Here is a 20,856-nt window from a genome sequence, read left to right on the forward strand (position 1 = left end):
TGTAAAAGTTTGTTTGTTAATTGTCACCATTGTTGCGTTTTGTATGCCGAGAGTTGATATCTGTGTGTGTCTTGATATCAACTTCTGTTATTCTGTAAGTTCAATGCCATTTACGAGCTAGGATCAGATATTCAGTCTGACCTTAAGTTTTGTCACAGTGCCCCAACTCATGTTTTATTTAAACACAAATTGACTGGCCGGAAAAACATAATGTAATAATAAAGAAGGTCTGAGGTGCCAGCTCAAGAGAACACTAATCACCATAATGGTGACTAAAAAAAAACTATTGATAACAAAACAACAACACTAATTAAACTAAGACTTCTATTAAGTCTGAATAAAAACTTTTGTACATGTTTTTTTTGTTTGTTTTTAATTTTTGTAGCCCCAATGCATTCCCAAAACATGAATACTTATTCAAGCGCAATGGGTATGTCACCATTATATGGGTATGTCACCATTATAACCCACAATGCAGTGCTATGCTGTTATTTTACCATGTGCAGGTTGTTGTTGTTTATTTGTTTTTATCATAAAAAATACACTGTTCAATCTTGGCAAAACTGTACATTTAATATGTACATTGCTTCAAAGGTTTATTTTTTATTTTTTTATTTGATTTCTCATAAGACAGACAAGTGAAGGCTGATGTGAGATGATAAAGAACAGAGGAGTTGGTCAGAAGCATCATGATATATATATATATATATTTGTTTCAAAATGTCACTATAGCTTTCACCAAGATGATATCACGATTTTAAATGTTCATTTTCCCCTAATGCCTTGCATAGAACAGCTATTTACTGTAAAACTAGTCACTTCACAGTGAGCCTGCTCTTGATTTCCCAGAATGCAACATTTTTAACAGCTAACTACTGTATTTAAGAATCACAGTAGATTGCTGTTGGAATTTGGCTGTACATTTACAGTAATTTTTTACAGTGTAGAATATAGGTCCAAACTGATTTGTAACAAAGCTAGACATTCTTTCAAAACATGCTCTCAATTTTCATGATGTTTATATATGTTTACTTTCCACATTGTCATTAAATTGTAATTAGAACATTTGTTTTAATCACCTAAACAGATCGGTATGGTCTTCTTTCAGTTTAGTACTTTAACATTTCAGTAAATATAATCGCAAACATACAACCAATATATAATTGTATTGTTTTTCAGGTTCACGTGGCAGTGAAAGATGTATTTGAGGCATACCAGTGAATGAATATTGAATATGAATATTGATGGTAAAAGTTTTTAATAAATGTTCACATTCTTTTAATAATATTTATTTCAGTATTGACACTGACAACCACCCCTGGAGTCACGAGTTTGAATCCAGAATGTGCTGAGTGACTCCAGCCAGGTCTCCTAAGCAACCAAATTGGCACAGTGGCTTGGGAGGGTAGAGTCACATGGGTAACCTCCTCGTGGTGGCGATTAGTGGTTCTCGCTCTCAATAGGGTGTGTGGTAAGTTGTGCGTGGATCGTGGCGAGTAGCATGAGCCTCCACATGCTGGAAGTCTCAGCGGTGTCATGTACAACGAGCCACGTGATAAGATGCGTGGATTGACTGTAACAGAAGCGGAGGGAACTGACTCTTGTCCTCTGCCACGTGGATTGAGGTGAGTAACCGCACCACCACGAGGATCTACTAAGTAGTGGGAATTGGGCATTCCAAATAAAAAAAAATTATAATAATATTTATTTCAGTGATATTTCAAATCTTTCCAAATTTTACAGCATGTTTGTGTATTCTGCACTCTTAATTATTTTGTTCCATTCAGGAATAAGCACATCCTTTAAGAAATGTCTTAGCTGCGGAATGGAGTACCATTACCAAGGCTGGGACCAGGGAATCCACAGCTTTGACAATCACATTCTCATGGGTCTCCACTTATGTTTGGATTTAAGGGCATCACTACAGGTATGGTCCCTGTGTATTTAGAATGAGTCTTTGTTGCACAAGATGCTGAATCAGTGGTCTTTTAGGACTTAAAACCTAAATATATATATATAGAGAGAGAGAGAGAGAGAGAGAGAGAGAGAGAGAGAGAGATATTACAGCCTGTTGAATGATGGATAATTAACCTTGCATGTTTTGGACCCATTAACACCAGTGGGAATTTATTATTTTGGTTAATTGTTGCAGGTAATTGACATCAAAAAGTATAACATTTGTTTATGTTTGCCAATAGACTCATAATGCAGCAGGCAGGGTTTTAAAGCAATGGAACTTGCAGCTGGTTTAAAACAAGCTCCACACAACTGGCTGTTTCACGGATACCTGCATTATGAAGCATCGACGCAACATGACAACAAATGTGCATGCATCAATTGCGGCTCTCATCCCCCTGTGGTTATTATGGACCTTTATAAAAAGGGTGTATTCAACATGCCAGGTAAGAAAACAAATGCATAAAAGCTATACTGAAAATATTAGTTTTTACGGTGAAGGACAAAAGATGTTGGTTTCTGGTTTTCTTTCACAGTGAGTGAGGAACCTGATCCAACTGAGTGTACTGGAGAAGTTAATGTCAAAGACTTTTGGGAGTCTGTGTCCTTGAATATAATTTCCCATGAGTTCGTTAATGATAAGACACGGCTTTCATTTGTCATTTATATCGTAGATTTATATCATGGCACTATTGAATGCTTGATTATAATTATATGACTAACACTCTACAATTGATTAATTTTCATGACACAAACAACAGTTAGTTAGTTCCAGTCCTTGATTGGGCAAGTTTTGCTCCAAGTGCTAATACTAAAATAATTATCTCACGGTTTACTCACGCTTGTGCCATCCCAGATGTGTATGACTTCTGCAGAACACAAAATAAGTTATTTAGAAGAATGTGGCCACCATTTACTTGCATTAAATGTAGGTGAATAAACATAAAAAAGGCCGAATAAAAGTAATCCTGGTTAAATTTTTGTCCTCAGAAGCAATCACTTTTACACCTGAAAGGGGAACTAAACAGGTGCTGCTTAGGAAAGTAAAAGTGGAGATTTATAGTAAAAAGGGGCTTAAACATTTATCTTTTTCTCACCCACACCTATCATAACACATCTGAATATAAAAATGTATCCACTGGAGTTGTACAGTTACGTTTATGCAGACTTTGTGCTTTTTGAAGCTGTCTGGCCACCATTCACTTGCAATGTATAGACCAACAGAGCTAAGATATTCTAAAAAATCATTAGTTTGTAGGGGGCCTGGGTAGTCCAGTGAGTAAAGATGCTGACTACCATCCCTGGTGAGGTTTGCGTGGATGCCGCAGAATAGCGTGAGCCTCCACACGCGCTAGGTCTCTGCGGTAACATGTTCAACAAGCCTCCGCCACCCGGATTGAGGTGAGTCACTACACCACCACAAGGACTTAGAGCGCATTGGGAATTGAGCATACCAAATTGGGGAGAAAGAAATCTTTGTTTGTGTTCAGCAGAAGAAATAAAGTCATACACATCTGAGATGGCAGTAAATTTACAATTTTTGGGTGAGTAATGGAAGATTTGATTGATGTAAATATTTCATTTACTTTAAGAAATTGCTCACTACAAAATAAAAATGTAATTTACCCTCAGATTTCAAATTATGACTTGCCTTGATTTTTTATTACATGTTAGGCAGGATGTAAGTCTGTCAGCATTCATTAAAGGAGAAAAATATGTTTGAGAAAATAATTTTCAATGAGACTGAATGATGACTTTGAATAATTTCTTAACATCTCAATTTGTGTTCCAAAGAAGAGAATGTCATATTAGCTTGGAGCAACAGGAGGGTGAGCCAGGGCTGGACTGGGAAGTTTGAATACAAATTTCAGCGTTCCCCTTTTAAGTAGACAGGAGCTGCACTATCATGACCAGAAATAGCCTCCCGAGAGTGTTCCAAAGATGACTGACTTGCTAGACTTTTATATGAAGAATTTTAATAGGCCTACTGATTATTTAAAAATGTTTCCTGTCAATTTTTCAAAAATTGCCACTTTCCCACAGTTGTGGCATAATTTCTGCCACACCAAATCATTTTACCCAATACATTTGAATACATATATATTATATATGCATCCAGAAAGTATTCACAGCGCTTCACTTTTTCCACTTTTTTATGTTACAGCCTTATTCCAAAATTGATTAAATTCATTATTTTCCTCAAAATTCTACAAACAATACCCCATAATGACAACGTGAAAGAAAATGTATTGAAATAGTGAGGTGAAGTATGATGCTACAAGCTTGGCACACCTATTTTTGGGCAGTTTCTTTCATTTTTCTTTGCAGGACCTCTCAAGCTCCATCAGGTTGGATGGGGAGCGTCGGTGCACAGCTATTTTCAGATCTCTCCAGAGATGTTTAATTGGGTTAAAGTATGGGCTCTGGCTGGGCCACTCAAAGACATTCACAGAGTTGTCCCGTTGCCACTCCTTTGATTTCTTGTTTGTGTGCTTAGGGTCGTTGTCCTGTTGGAAGATGAACCTTCACCCCAGTCTGAGGGCCAGAGCGCTCTGGAGCAGGTTTTCATCAAGGATGTCTCTGTACATTGCTGCATTCATCTTTCCCTCGATCCTGACTAGTCTCCCAGTTCCTGCCACTGAAAAACATCCCCACAGCATGATGCTGCCACCACCATGCTTCACCAGTTGATGAGTGGTGCCTAGTTTCCTCCAGACATGACGCTTGCCATTCAGGCCAAATAGTTCAATCTTTGTTTCATCAGACCAGAGAATTTTGTTTCTCGTGGTTTGAGAGTCCTTCAGGTGCCTTTTGGCAAACTCCAGGTGGGCTGTCATGTGCCTTTTACTGAGGAGTGACTTCCGTCTGGCCACTCTACCATACAGGCCTGATTGGTGGAGTGCTGCAGAGATGGTTGTTCTTCTGGAAGGTTCTCCTCTCTCCACAGAGAAATGCTGGAGCTCTGTCAGAGTGACCATTGAGTTCTTAGTCACCTCCCTGACTAAGGCCCTTCTCCCCCGATTGCTCTGTTTGGCCGGGCGGCCAGCTCTAGGAAGAGTGACGGTGGTTCCAAACTTCTTCCATTTAAGAATTATGGAGGACACTGTGCTCATTGGGAACCTCCAATGCAGCCAGTGTTTTTGCAGCCTTCTCCAGATCAGTGCCTCGATACAATCCTGTCTCGGAGGTCTACAGACAATTCCTTGGACTTCATGGCTTGGTTTGTGCTCTGACATGCACTGTTAACTGTGGGACCTTATATAGACAGGTGTGTGAGCCTTTACAAATCATGTCCAATCAACTGAATTTACCACAGGTGGACTCCAATCAAGTTGTAGAAACATCTCAAGGATGATCAGTGGAAACAGGATGCACCTGAGCTCAATTTTGAGTGTCATGGCAAAGGCTGTGAATGTGATTTATTTCTTCCATTTTTTATTTTTAATACATTTGCAAAGATTTAAACAAACTCCTTTCACGTTGTCATTATGGGGTATTGTTTGTAGAATTTTGAGGAAAATAATGAATTTAATCCATTTTGGAATAAGGCTGTAACATAACAATATGTGGAAAAAGTGAAGCGCTGTGAATACTTGTATACAAAGTCAACAATATCAAGAAAATCAAGGTAAATATCACTAGAACAGAATATTTTTTTTTGGGCATAGTTTCTAATCAAGCTATGTAAAAAAAGTGAAAATATGATTTAATTGTATGTATTTAAAATACATCAAATGTTAGCTGTAAAATTTGCCTATGCAAGACTGAGGGATGTGAACATTTTATTTCAAAATTTCCATCAGTGTAATTTACACCACAGAATTCTATTAAACACAATACAGACTTTGAGATGTGGTGGAAATGATGTGTGAAAATGTTCACGACTAAGAAAAAAGAAAAAAAAAAAATCTTTTGTGGCGCATGTACATACAGTGTTGGACATAGTAGGCAAATATAAAAAAAAAGTGTCATTGTGAAAAATGTTTTGATGACACGTGACTTACTAGAATTCCTCAGTGCTATAAGCCTGATGTTGAAGAAACACCCCTGAATAGACCCCAGTTAATTTACCACAATTAACCCACAAATTAAGTTACTGTTCAGTGACAGAAGACAGCTTGACGTGTGGTGTAAAACATTTTTTATTTCAAAGCAGAACAAGAAACACTTTTTTTTTTTTTTTGATAAAACAAAACGATCTCAAAAACTACATATGATATCTAGCCAAAAAACAACAGTCAAAAGTTCAACATGGAATGTAAAAAATGATCAGTCTAAGAATAAAAATGGCAAACAATGAAGATTAAGTCGATCTAATCTAAATGAATGTCTTTTCTTTAAAGCAGAACAGTGAAACATAAATGTGTACAGTACATCACTCACAATTATCCTTGTTTTAACACCTCCAAATAATCTGTTTTTAAAAACGTATACCTACAACATCTTTCACCAAGCTGCACTACACTTCACTTACTAGCCAGGATGCATCATCTGCTAAAGCTTATGTCAGTACAACTCACTTTACCTTCCAGCAATGTTGAGGCAGATAAAACCAGTCAAACAGAAGCTATAACAGAGTAGCATCAAGGCTGTTACACTTTCAAAGAAATCAAAGCCATGGTTGAATATCACTTGCTGTCCATCTTGGCCATCTCCTGCAGGTATATCCCAATGCTCTCGCTGTCAAACAGCACAAAGTAAATGTTCTTCAGAGAGGAGGTGGTGGCTGACACAAAATGGTTTGAAATGGCCTTCAGAATTAGCTGGGCTGCTGTTTGCTTTGGGAAACCATTTCTGTGGGGGGGGGGTATAGAGGTGACCTGATTATTTTGATATCATCACAAAGAAATAGAGCCATACAGTAAATAATGGACTTTCATTACAGCATTTTCTGCAGTTTATCCTCTAACAAAGCTTCACAAATGTCAAAAAACAGAACCAGACATCTGCTTCAAGGGGCAATTTAAGTCATTAAAGTGTTTTCAAGGCCCTGTATTGATTTCCCTCAAACATTAGTTAGTGGTGAGCTCTAAACCTTAAATGTTATCATATTTGTTTATCTAGAATCTCTTTTCTCTGTGATATTTCTGTTCTAGTTTCTGTACTGCTCTAGCTTACTCTTCAAACTTGGCATTGTAATACTGCAAATATTGTTGGCTTGGCTCTTGTACAAGTTGCTTTTTATGTTCCTTATTTATGAGTAGCTTTGGATAAAAGTGTCTGCTAAATGATACCATGCAAATGTAAACACTTAACCCTAAATATAAAACACATGCAGTCAATTCAGCACCAACCACTCAACATACAGTCTCCATTCAAACTTTTGTTTTGTAGATCCTTTTTTAGCCTAAAGTGTGCAATCTATTATTATTTTGTGTAAACCTTAAACTTTTTTTAAGAAATTAAAGGGGCCATGACATCCTTGTTTTATTATTTTAATGTGTTCCTTGAGGTTCAAATATAATATTTGTAAAGTTTGACCTCATATACCGGTACTTGTAAAATATAATAAGTTTCCACCCTCATTCAGAAACATTTGGTTTTGGTGCTGCTACTCCTTTAACACTTTAATGCATACCTTGGGTCTTTAGTGACCGGGACCTCATTCCACCCCCTATACCTCATCCATTTTTAGGAGTTATGCCCACAACTCTTTAGTCTCCCTCAACCTTTCTCTTGTGTAACCAAAAAATACATGTATAACTGCCTAATTACCAAAATTGTATATTGTCATTAAAGACTCTATATATGTAATAGTATCAGGGGTTTTTCCCTGCTTCCATAAATCATATTTATATGATTATTTCATATCTGTATAAGTTTACTCTCAAGGGATATCTATTTCTTTGTTATTACAAGACAAATGAGTACAATATTCACACAAATAAACACTATATCACATTGATTTTCTGTGTGACAATGAGGATTATCAGTATCCCATATGTGTGTACAAATACATATTAATAGGCATGCGTGCTTTCCAATTCACTCAGTTGCTCTTCTGTTTAATAGTCTGGTATAACAGCATTGGGAGACCACAAGAGGGTGATATACATTTACTGAAGCCAGTCGTACACCAGATGAGAGGCGTTGTGGATCTAGTCATCACCATACACACAAACGGTATGAAGGTTTTTGTACTTCAAGAATGAACATAGCGACTTTGATGAGTTTGCAGGTTAGTGTATGAAACTGGTGTAACTGCGCAAACTGAATGATTCGAAATTATTATGCAATTTCTCTGTATGTAGCTTTTACTAGGTCAAGCTGTCAAACCACAAAAAGACTTGTAACTGAAAATACATTGCACAATATATCGTCCAGTGAAGACTTGAGTAAATAATCTTTGTCCTTTGATAATTATACTGGTTGAATTTAATAGAAAACTATGCGAGTTGCACTCTGTAGCATGGCAGAATGTTGAGAAGCCTCCAGAAACGCGTACCTTTGTAGAAAATAATTGTTTCGAATTTTAGGAATGAGTCATGTCATGAGTCAGGTGTGCGGCTCCCCCTAATTTACCCTTCCGCTCACAGTTTATAAAAGTTGTGTTGAGAAAAATGTCTGAAGAGACAAAGACTAATGAGCAACAGAAGAAAAATAGCAATACGCAGCTTTATTAATACAAGTTTTTTTTTGTTTTTTGTGTGAGATATATATAAACAGTACAAACACACACACACACATATATATATATATATATATATCTCACTAAACTCTCTAAACTAAATTATCACCTAAACTTTTGCACAGTACCGTGTACACACACACACACACACATATATATATATATATATATATATACACACACTGTCTACAGATAGATGATATAATTATAATTTGTTTTTACAAAAACATCATCCTGTGTTGCTGCAATGAAACACAAGTGTGCGTCCTGTCTACTACAGAATATCAACTACACCGTGTAGTCGAGCGATGGCCGTGAATGCCCCCTTTTTTCCTTGCAACAAGCACATATCCATAGGAAAAAATGTGCTATGGATTGTCGGATGATGTGCAGTCTGGGAGGATCTTGATAGATGATTATGCTAATGGATGACAGGAGTTGCTTCTAAACTTTTAGCCTTACGATTTTTTGTGAATACGGGCCCATCTCACTGCTCACCACTACTGAGAGTGCTACAGAAGAGACAAGGTAAAGTAGGCATTGATTTGTTGATGTGGAGGCAGTCAGGGGCAAATGTCTACCAGTGTAGATGTCATTTAGCAGCTTGGTTTCAACAAATGTTCTTTTGGCAGTGAGGAGGACGTTTTGAGTTCTGAAACTTACAGCATGTTTTTATAGCACATTTGTCATCTTATATGTCAAAAGATCAAGGACAATTTGATTCTTCATGTCATGGCCCCTTTAAAGTTTAAAAATCTCCCTTGAAATAAATTGATAAAATGTAACATTAATATTTGCATACTGATTATTCTTTTCTTACTTGCATATATATTTAATCATCTTTGCAGGACATTTGAAAATAAACTTCATGAAACTTTTCAATTACACAGAACCAAAGCCTAAAACCTAAACTTACCTAACAATTTACCACTATTCCCTTGTTGCATTGCAAGCACTGCTACTTCCTTCAGGAAATGCAATTCTAGTTAATTATTGATCTGAAATCAACCAACTGCAGTGGCTTGAAGGCACACGTGCTAGTTTTAAAGAGTGAAGTTTAAGTTAGTGTTGTGTTGTTAAACCCAATCCTGATGCAAATAAAAGCTGTAGCTCACCGTCCAGCAGGAAGTGAGGGGAAGGCCACCGATTTGAGCTTCTTCTCCTCGGCAGCAGAGAGACAGTTTTTCACCGTCTTCTCGAGTTGATCCTCACACTTCTCCGAGCCCCACTGAGGAACATGACAGTGGATGATGAAACGTGCTGCCATCCCATTGGCCTGGCTCACAGCCACTGCAGGGCACAGGGAATAAAACAAACTAGGATCACAACACCAACGACAGAGCGAGAGATGTTACTTAAATATCTTATAATGGGTTTCTTCCCTCTTTTACATTTTTCAGTCTTGAAATATATAACAAAGTCATTTCCTGCTGCTGTGAACACGTACACTAGCCTGCTTTCTCTCTGCATGTGTCAAAGAGTGTGTGTGTGTGTGTGTGTGTGTGTGTTTGAATTTGACCTGATGCGACCTCCAGGGGGGCCTGGGTTTTTCTCAGCTCCTTAACGGTTTCTAAGAAGTCTTTACCGCCAGCCTTCTCCAGAGCGTTACCTGTATCACAGAAAATATAGAGTACACTTGCTACACATATCTAGCATTAAAGGAATATTTAACTCATAAATAAATGTTTTGTCATCATTTACTCACCCTCAGGTTATTTCAAACCAGTTTGACATCCGTGGAACACAAAAGTCTCAGTCACCATTCACTTTCATTGTATGGAATAAAGATGCAATGAAAGTGAATGGTGACTGAGGTATTCTGCCTAACATCTGCCAAGCAACCACTTGTGCTCCATGGAAGAAAGAAAGTCATACAGGTTTGGAACAAAAGGTGAGGATGAGCTTCATTTTTGGGTGAACTAACCCTGTAATTGTTTACTAATTATATGTGAGTTATATGCAATCCCACATGGAATTTGGACCTGCAACATTTAGTTCTATCTATAAGAATGTTTGTTTTATGTTTGCATGCTATGGCCTATCGATGAATGTTAGTGTACTGACCAATTCCCTCTTTCAGATCAATCTCTGCATTTGTGGGGTTGATGATTCCCTCCACTTTGATCGTTCCGATTTTGCCGATTTCACTCTCTGTAAGAGATAGCTAAAAAAAGAGCCCAAGAAAGGTTAACTTGTTATTGCAACATTAAGTCAAAAAATCACAAAGTTACAGCTGTAACCATCTACAACAGCAGAAATTATAAATGAATGGTTGGACAAACTGAACAAATACCATACCATAGTAGGGCTGGGCAATGTATCCAATATACATGATATACTTGCAATGATTTTCCTGCGATACGAAATTAAGCCAACATTATGAATATCACAATGATTTTAATGGGCTTTTTATGTGGCCATGAAGTTTCCTAAAGACTGCCATTACACTAGTGTCTCTGATTTAAACTTCAATAGGAAAAATGGCATTAAGAGTTTGTAAGTTCAATTTAAATCTGTGAATCTATTAAAAATGGCCGGTTCAATGGATTGATTTAACCCTTTAAACTCAGATGGGAGAAATTATTTTTTTGCCGTTGCTTGTATGCTGCGTTTTCACTTGTAACTTAAGAGAACATGAAATATCACAATGTGTATACCTAAAGTATACTTAAAGTAGTTGATTATCTTTCAAACGAGCCCACATACAAGGTAATTGGTTGCATGGATGATTAGATAATCCACACAAAATCACAATATTACATATGGCCACCAGCAGTTGGCGCCATGTAAATAACACAAACTCAATGCAGACTCATTGAGTCAAAAGTCACTCATTATGTGAAATCTCATTACTAAAATCATGTCTCCATGCAATGAAAACCTTTAGTCATTGTTGTAACATACCTGCAAACTCCTCAGAGTAAAAAAGGTGACAGTATCGCCGGGGGGGATGGATGATTGGATACCCGGCTAACGATAAGCCTAGCTAACATTACAGGGATATTCCACCATTTGGGGAACTAAGCTCATTTTCCACCTCCCCTCGAGTAAAACAATAGTTTTTGTACCGTTTTGGAAACCATTCATACCACTTTTAGCATAGCTTAACGTAATTTATAGGCAATACTAGGGGTGGAACTGTACACAGAAGTCAAGGTTCGGTTCATACCTTGGTTCAGACATCACAGTTCGGTACGATTTCAGTACAATGGAGTGAAAAGCAAAACAAAAATATAGATAGCATTTTTATCATTGTCTTAAGCCTTGTATTTTTTAAATGAGTTTTATTAATAAAGGCTTAGAACCAGTTTATTTGTAGTGCACTGACAATAGTTGTATACAATTAGTTTATTAATAAAAATTAATAAAAAGACCTTGAGATATGTTTGGTAATTGTACCTGAATGAATTTAAAATTAATTTCCTATATTTCAGATCAATATATTTGTTTTCCTTAATTTTAATTAACCCTAACTTTATTCTCATCTGAATTATAAATAATTGATTTCCGTATAATATAATACTATCATTAAAAACACATTTGATTTTCTTTTTTAAGCAACGTAGAATGTGTAACTTAAAAATAAACAGATTAGTGCTCTGAGGACAAGAAATGAAAACCAATGCGATATGATGAATGTCCAAAAGATAGAACCTACAGACTGTTTTGAAATGGGGTTGGATAAATGTTTTGCTTTTAAAACTGTGTGTGTGTGTGTGTGTGTGTGTGTTTTTGGTTGGGTGACAGTTGTAGGTTACAGTTTGACAAGAGTTTAGAGTGTGACAAAAGCACAATGTTGTATTTGATTGCGAGTGTACACAAATATGTAAACACTTTGCAGTTTGAATGATGTCCTGTATTAACAAAATGATGGAGTATGTTTTTGTTTCCAATGTTCGAACGCGCCCGCGCGCCTCTCTCTCTCACTCACACACTCACACTCACACTCACACACACACACACACACACACACACACACACACACACTACAGCATTACAATCTTGACATCGCAGCCTGTTTATTATGCTGCGTTCACACCAAACGTGAATAGAGCTAAATTTATCGCTATCTAGAGTTTTATTTATTTTTTTTCCCTTGTATTCTCTGTGCAAATTCGTGCACCGAACCGTGACACCCGTACAGTTTCGGTTCAATACGAATAACTTACATGTACCGTTCCACCCATAGACAATACAATATTACTGTAAATTATATCACATAAAAAGCGGTAGCTAACGTTACTTGAATCAAGCAAACAAATAGCTTTTGTTTTAGCTCCAAAAAGCTTGACTTACCTCGAATTTCACATACGATTCCTACACGTTATGAGTTTCCATCAGACTCGCGTGGTTGACGCTGTGTGCTTCAAGATTCTGACGCAAGTGCTAAGATTCCGATTGGCCAAGAGAAAAAGTGCTAAGATTCCGATTGGCTCAGAGAAATGTCAATTATAAGAATTATCCAATAATGTTTCTCAATTCTAGCCTCCATGGCATGCAGATGAAGGGCGGGCAGCACACCCCCCCCATAAAAAACTCTCAGGTTCTACGCGATTCACGTAAATGACCCAATTGACCAAGAAAACGGCGATTTTCGCCGAAAAGCGACAAGTTTGCAGGTATGATGTGTATTAAATGTTTTACGTACAATTATTATGTTGTATTTGTTTGGACAGACATTTGGACAAATAGAGATGTTTTTGGACACTATGATAAATATATTTTAATGCTATAACTTTTGATTGCTTTGTCGTATCAGCACAAAGTTTTTCTCAGCTACAGATGACATAAGGAACAAAACAGAAGCAGTTTTTCGGAGCCACCTTATTTACACCCAGAGATATTTAATGTAAAATCTGAAAAATAAAAAATAAAGTACATTTTTGGCTCAATTTTTTCTGTGATTTGTGGGTCAAGACACTTGACCCAGCTTGTTTTTTTTTGTAGAGTTACAAGCCTTTAATTTTGGGTATGCCACTGAAACAGGAAATCTTTAAAAAACATCTTCAGAGCTTAAAGGGTTAAAACTTTGATTCAATGATTCGTCGCGCCATCAATCAAAAACGTTCATGCAAATGTTACTGCATTGCATTTTTCATTTTAGGAATGTTAATGAATTTGATCTGTCATTACTATTTTGATCGATTAAGCTTATTGATCATCAATTCATCAATTTCAAGTAATCACAGTAGCAAGAAGAGAAAAGACTGTGTATACAGTCATCAGACACTAGTAAGCACACTAGTGCTGCATGTCACGTCCTGTCAGCAACACAGAATAAACAGACATGCATCCTTAACTTGCTTGTACAGATGAAGTGGGCTCAATGGAGCCTTTCTCTTTAAATGAACATTGTTTACTGCATTAACTGTGATAGTGTGTTAAAGTACATCATGAACATGTATAATTAGCAACCCTTGCAATTTTTTATACATATTTAAAATTAAAAGGTGAAATGTTGTTTAATATATTACAATATTTTAAAAACATATGTAGGTAAATATAATTCTGGATTGTGTTGGCAATAATGGATGATTGTTGAAAAAAATTAATAATAATTTACCCTTTTCAGAGCAAATACATATATATTGAAACATTAAATACTGTCAAAAGGGTAAAAAATATAGAGATTTCTTAGGTGTTTTGCCCAGCCCTATTACATGATTTATGGTCAAATTTAATACGATTCCTTTAAAATCTAAAATAAGTCTTAAAATAATAAAACTTGACAATGTGTGTTTATCATGGCTACTTCCTCACCTTTTGTCCAAGGAACAGGCTCTTTGCAGAGAGAATAGTAAATCCCTCTCCTGGTCCATCCTCCACTGTCATGTTGGCATCTGCTTCTTTGTCATTCTCTGTGCTTTTCTGCAAAAGGACATTTTTTATTTTCAAAGATAAATACAGTATTAAAGCAACACGTTTTTCCTTTTCATATTTATTAGATCATCTTCAACTTGTCCTGCACTTACCTTGGGTTTGCGACCTGGTTTTCCTTTGCTCTTTTTGTTGGGTTTCTTTATGCCCTTCAGCCGATTCGCCCTCTTCTCTGGAACAGCCACCTGAGTCTCCACCTTCACCTTGCCTCCTCTCTTCTTGGAGAGCAGCTCAGGATGGATCCGAGGAAGAACTCCACCATTTGATATGGTCACCCCTCTGAGCAGCTATTCAGAAATGCAGAATAACAATTTGCTTAATGACAACAGATTAATATAATACTGAAATTGCTAGTCAATGGAAAATAATTCATATGGAAAGTATAATAATAGTCTGCTAAAAAAACTAAAGGGTTTAATTACAACACTGTTTACCTTGAGTGCACTATAAGTCACTTTGGATAAAAACACCTGCCAAATGCAAATTTAACAACAATAGATCTGGGGTACTAATGCAAAAATGGTGAATTCACCACTAGCAGTTGTGACCTGTGCACATATTTCTGCTCTATTCCCATTGTGCCTTTAGGCAAAACCCTGGGCCAACTGCACTTTGTTAAATGTTGATGCTCAATATTAACCCTAACAGCCCTTGTAATTCATTACCTGGTTGAGTTCCTCATCGTTGGCCACAGCCAGCTTGATGTGTCGTGGAGTGATTCTCCCCTTCTTATTATCTCTTGCTGCATTTCCAGCCAACTCCAAAATCTCAGCTACAAAAACATTTGTAATGATGCAACAGTGGTGCCAAAATGAAAACAAGACTATGGCAATGATGAACATAAGATACAGTTGTAATGGAGGCATTATGCTTTCTTGATTCTTACCTGCCAAGTACTCAATGACAGCTGCCATGTACACAGGGGCACCCATGCCAATGCGATACTTATGGGTTCCTGTGCGCAAGTAACGCATCATTCTCCCGACAGGAAATATGACTCCTGCCCGGGCAGAACGGGACAGCTTGGTGATCTTTTTCTTTCCTCCTCTGGCTGACATCCTGCCTTTGCTGTGGTGAATTATTTAAAAAAAATATATATATTAATAACAACATTATACATTTCTTTTTATATCATTTTATTTGGGGTCTTTTTGCATTAATTTACAAGCAAGTAGAGTGCATACAGAAAAGTGGGGTAAAATGGTGAAATAAATAATATAAGGTTTTAAATGAAATATAATTTTTTGAGCAAGAAAACTATTTTCCAAGATAAATAAAAAGATGTATCTAATCCAGAAGTGAATGACAAAGTGGACACACCTTCTCTAGACTCACAGTGCCACTGGATGGAGTACCTACAGTGGAAAAACATAAAATGATTAATTTGTTAAGATCTCTGGAAATGATTCAACAGTTTGTCTGTTTCAAACAAATAATGGCCCTATGGACTACTCTAAGCACACTTTATCCATGTTAATGACCAAAAAAATTAAAAATTAAATGCATGAATAACTAATATATTCACATAAATAGATTACAGGTTAAATTGAAATTTTTTTTTAGATGTCAATCCAGTTTAATGAACAGGGTGGGAAAAAAAGGGTAGACAAATTTTAATGGGAAAATTAACAACTACATGGTCTGTGACTGATATTATGTAAACATATTTGTAAACTTATATTGATGATTTTATTTCTGTAAACAAATATATTGAAATTTTAAAATTACATCAATTTCCCTTATATCTTCTCATAACATGGTGGGAACGTTATACTTGGCCAACTCAACAAAATAAAGGAAAACATAAATAAAACAAAAGAATTGTAAATGTCAAATAACTCAAAATATTTTTTCTGTAAGGCTGATGTCCACCTCTAGCGTGTGTGATGTCATTTCCTAACATATCTTCAATTGAAGGTCATAGTATCATGACATAACAGAGACAATAAAGCAAGGGACACACAAAAAACTCCACTATTAGTGTTAAAATTACACATTTACAACAAATGAATACATGTTAGTGAGAGAATGTAATACATAACTCTCAACTGTATATGAAGAAAATAGAATTTTAGCACTTATTATGACGTGTAGCACTGGGGACATGAGGGAAAGTTTACAGTTATATACATGTTTTATTTATTTAACTTTTAGGCCCACAGCAGTGTGTAAAATTCGAAATTGTCTTAATTATTTTTTTACCAAGCCTATTAAAATTGTAATCGGGTGAAATTAAACAATATAAATACCACAACTTGTTCTGGGGACTTAAATGTCACCGAATCGTAGTAATGACCCAAACGTTAAAATACTCACGGTTTCAACCGTAAAGCCACAATACATAAACAATATTTTTGTTTTGACTTAAGTGTGATAAAAGCACTTACTAATATTTGCTGTGTAAAGTTATATCCAATTTTACCACTTCGTTGCTATGACATAATGCCCTAAACCCTAAAACGACGATTTAATCAACTTAGCTCAAATTATACATAAGTTTTAAAAATAATTATTAATTTTTCTGCCTTTTAAACCCTCCAGAAATTGGCGCCATTCACTTCCATACTGTCACACAACAAACAATCGTAAACGTTCAAATGTATTTAAAATAATGTTTTTGTTTTATTTTAATTAGGGGGTGAGAACCGGACGTTTCCCATTTAAATTCTTCATAAGCACTACTTAAAAGGTACATGTCAAATGGTTTTCCAATTACAAAGATGACCAATTCACACTTTGTTTGTTTTCGTGAACTAAAAGGCACATTTGCAACCTAACACAAATATGACACGGGCTCTGTTGAAGGCACGCAGGCAGTTTATAATCTACAGTCGACGGAGATCTCCACAGTCTGCAGCGACCCCGCAGAGATATACAGGATTAAAGGCGCAGCACATGTTTTAAAAGATAAAAAGCGAGCAATTATAATTACGAAGGGCAGTTTTTTTGTATAAAGGAACATATTAGACCCGCCTTTCAGCCAGTAGCGACACTTAACAGTATTGTACTTTCCAAAGATCCGCTACATACTACGTAAGCGCGAGGCCATCACCGAATAATGCACTGCTGCTCAAAGGCTTCGCCTTATCTTCATTGCTTTTTCTTTCCAATTAAACTGAACACAGATGCGCCTGTTTTCAAAATACATTAGGTCGTTTGCAAATGCCACACCAAATATTGTCTTTTTAACGCCGCTCCTCCCACATCAGCTCACCCCCATTTTGTTTTCACTCGGCTGCATTTACATACAGCATAACACCCGATCTAGATCGCAAGCGAATAATATGAAGCGTCGCGACATGACCAATGCGTTCCCTTTATAATCAACGAGTATGCCTAGTGTGCAAGCGAACAGTTTAGACAGCTGCGTTTTTATAACGGAGGCGTTCGAGTTTTGGCGCGAGCGTCGCGTACAGTGTAGACGGAGCTCGAGCTAATCATGAAGAGCGAAGTATTCGCATGCATAGCGCTTAGTAACCCAACATCGTGTGCCAATATTTACCTGTTTGCTCTCTACAATCGCGTCATGTACGAAATATATCTGTCCTCTGACAGGCGCAAAAAACAGGAGTTGTTCCTGGTCTTATTCCTATTCCCTGTCCTTGTGTGTGCTCAGTCTCTACTGTGTTCCTAAAAAAGAAGAAAAAAGAAAAAAAGACAGAGAAGCAAAAACTACAGCAGCCAGTACCACTGTAGGTCGATGGAGGCAGGCTTTAGCCTAGTGCTGCTGTTTCTAAAATAGAGCGAATCCGGCGTTGCAATGCATTGTATATTATAGTATATTATACAGCACTAATGTATAATTGTGCGAGGCATGCTAAAATAATTAGTCACTGACAACTGCAGGTGTCTTAGAGACGATATTGTAAAATCTGGATTTTGCATTATATATATATATATATATATATATATAATATATATATATATACTTCCATATATATATATATATATATCATATATATATATATATATATATATATATAATGCAAAATCTAATATGACCAGAGCCCTTCCACATAGTTGAGCCAACAAGGTTAACCAAGAGCTCTATACGAGGATAACGAAGCAATGCATAACGCGCCGGTTCTATATACATTCTATGGCGGTTCACTGGCGAGGAGACAAGAGGCCGTTCTTTTTAATCGGATGCCTATGGAGGAGATGCCTCCCGACGCGGAACAAACTGCTTTTGTGAGGAAACAGTTAATTGCTTGATGAACTGACCACCTGTCTAATCTTCAACATGTCTTACACCATAATTCCTTTTGGAGAGAACTATGTGTAGAGTTTATTACTAAATACAATTGCTGTTTTATGAGGGAAGTCAATTATGATTTTGCGACAGGTAGGTGTCACTTTACGTTTCTCTCCGTTAATTTGTATGGTATCCACAAACGGTGACTTACTGTCGTAACACTCTAGTTGACCATTACGCTGTCTGCTATGGTGAAAGCGCGGAGGTTTAGAGTTGAGAAGATTTCTGACCGTTCTGTCTCTCCTATAATGTCTCTGGTTTTTATCTCAGTATAGAAGATTTCTGACCATACGGTCTCTCCTATGGTTAAAACATAATTTTAGAGCTCATTTTAGAGCGTCGTTGTTATGTAACATAGAAGATCTCTGTTTCGACCGTATGCGATTGGTTATTATTTTTAGTTCCGGTAGAGGGCAGTACTGTATTGTATTTCTGGGTATTTCCCCAGCGCCAGACAGACGTGCTCTGAGATTAAGAGTTAGGGTTTAGGAATAAAATGTTTTAACAAAGTCTATTAATAACATTAGTAGACAATATTTAATAGTTCAAACATTGAAATAGTTAAAAAAAGTCATGAAATGTTCATATATGTCATGTTCTACTGTTGGTTGTTGCTGGTTACCACTGATCTAAGCCTGGGGTGTTCAACCTGAGGTCCGTGACCCCTAGGGGCTTCACGGTGCTACTGCATGGGCGACGTCATTTACTTGGATAATAATAATGTGTTAAACAAAAATGCATTTATAAGTCAACTTCAACTCTAAAGCTAAAATGTGGCTTGATTTGGCTAATCACGTTATTAATTTCCTGACTATAAATTGGGATCAGTTGAATGCCACTTTGGTGAATTAAAGTACCAATTTCTTTCCATAAGAGCAATATCTGTACATCATTAACTTTAGTGCATTGACTTATGTTAACATAATACAACTTTTGATATTAAAAATGTATTAGAAGATGTCCTGGGGCAACAGTATAATGGACAGCATTTCTACAGGGTTGGGCAGGTATATATATATTCTGAATATAAAGGATCATGACATTCAGACACACCTACATGGCAAAAAAAAAAAAAAAAAACTTGACTGGATGGTTTAGTCTGCATTGTGTGGTATATTTCTTAGCTACCATAGAGAGACTTTGAAAGTGATTTCCCCATCCCTCCTTACCTCCTTTAGGGGTAAACTTTCAGGGATAAAGCCTTGCATTTAGAATGGGCCCATAAATATGCTGGAAGAGAGAGATGCCTGCTCTTAGTCAGCAGCCACAGACTGAATTATCTAAACACCTGGTTACAGCAATATAAACAAAGAACTGGTGATGACTGGACCAGGCCTACAGGCATATACTTACAGAAACTCATTTAAACAATTTGCTTTGTAGAATAAATCTCAGACTTCTTTCATAACTTCATGCTTTTTAAGACAATAAAATTGGTTGGCAAGATGAAGAAAAAATAACTTCACTTTAGTGTGACCCATGATCAGAAATTAACGGGCTTTGGGCAAAAATACAACAAAGATTTAAAATGTGTGGACAGAAATGTTGTAGCCCCTGTTTAAAAACAAAACAAAAAAACTTGTATCTAACATTCAATATATTTCATAATCTTCCATTCTAGGCTGATCTATGTATTAGAAGGAGTCTTGAGAAGTAGAAAAAAACAAGCCCTTATACTGTATCAATTCCAGGGTCCAAATATTGCCCCATAATAAACAAAAGTTAATTTCTGGCACTGGTGTGACCTGTCTTTATACTTGGGGTGAAGTCTGACATTCATCTTATAGAGTTATATATTATATCAACATGGCTGACTCTTTCTCATTCATGTGGATGCAAAATGCAGCTGTTTTCGAATGATTTCCATCTGTGTTTTCTCATTGCTGTTTGGTGTCTTGATGGTGAATGAATGTTCCCTTCTTGTTTATTTTAGAACTCTTACAAGTAATACAGCACTGATATATACCTTGTAATTCTCTGTAGAAGTGTGAGAAAGTTATTTATTTATTTTATTGGGTGAACCTGTATATGGATTCATCTTGTCTGCATTGCTGTTCAGGTACTTATGCTTTTGTATTCGTGATTTTACAAAATAAACATTTTAGAGAGATTTTTTTTATGAAACAGAAAACATTTAACC

At 36.5% G+C, this 20,856-nt stretch overlaps 1 protein-coding gene across 1 annotated transcript; it reads right to left on the bottom strand.

The window, feature by feature from the left end:
- Positions 1-6,065: 6,065 nt before the first annotated feature.
- LOC127661174 (core histone macro-H2A.2-like) lies at positions 6,066-18,119 on the bottom strand. Its single transcript, XM_052151783.1, has 10 exons — positions 17,964-18,119; positions 15,782-15,816; positions 15,348-15,529; positions 15,127-15,233; positions 14,557-14,748; positions 14,345-14,452; positions 10,649-10,748; positions 10,104-10,193; positions 9,700-9,874; positions 6,066-6,750 (listed from the first exon to the last, which is right to left on the bottom strand). Exons 3-10 carry the CDS (start codon positions 15,517-15,519, stop codon positions 6,585-6,587), a joined length of 1,110 nt encoding a protein of 369 aa, XP_052007743.1. The 5' UTR covers positions 15,520-15,529; positions 15,782-15,816; positions 17,964-18,119; the 3' UTR covers positions 6,066-6,584.
- Positions 18,120-20,856: the final 2,737 nt, after the last annotated feature.

This window comes from Xyrauchen texanus, chromosome 20, assembly GCF_025860055.1.
Source record: "Xyrauchen texanus isolate HMW12.3.18 chromosome 20, RBS_HiC_50CHRs, whole genome shotgun sequence".
Classification (NCBI taxonomy): Eukaryota; Metazoa; Chordata; class Actinopteri; order Cypriniformes; family Catostomidae; genus Xyrauchen; species Xyrauchen texanus.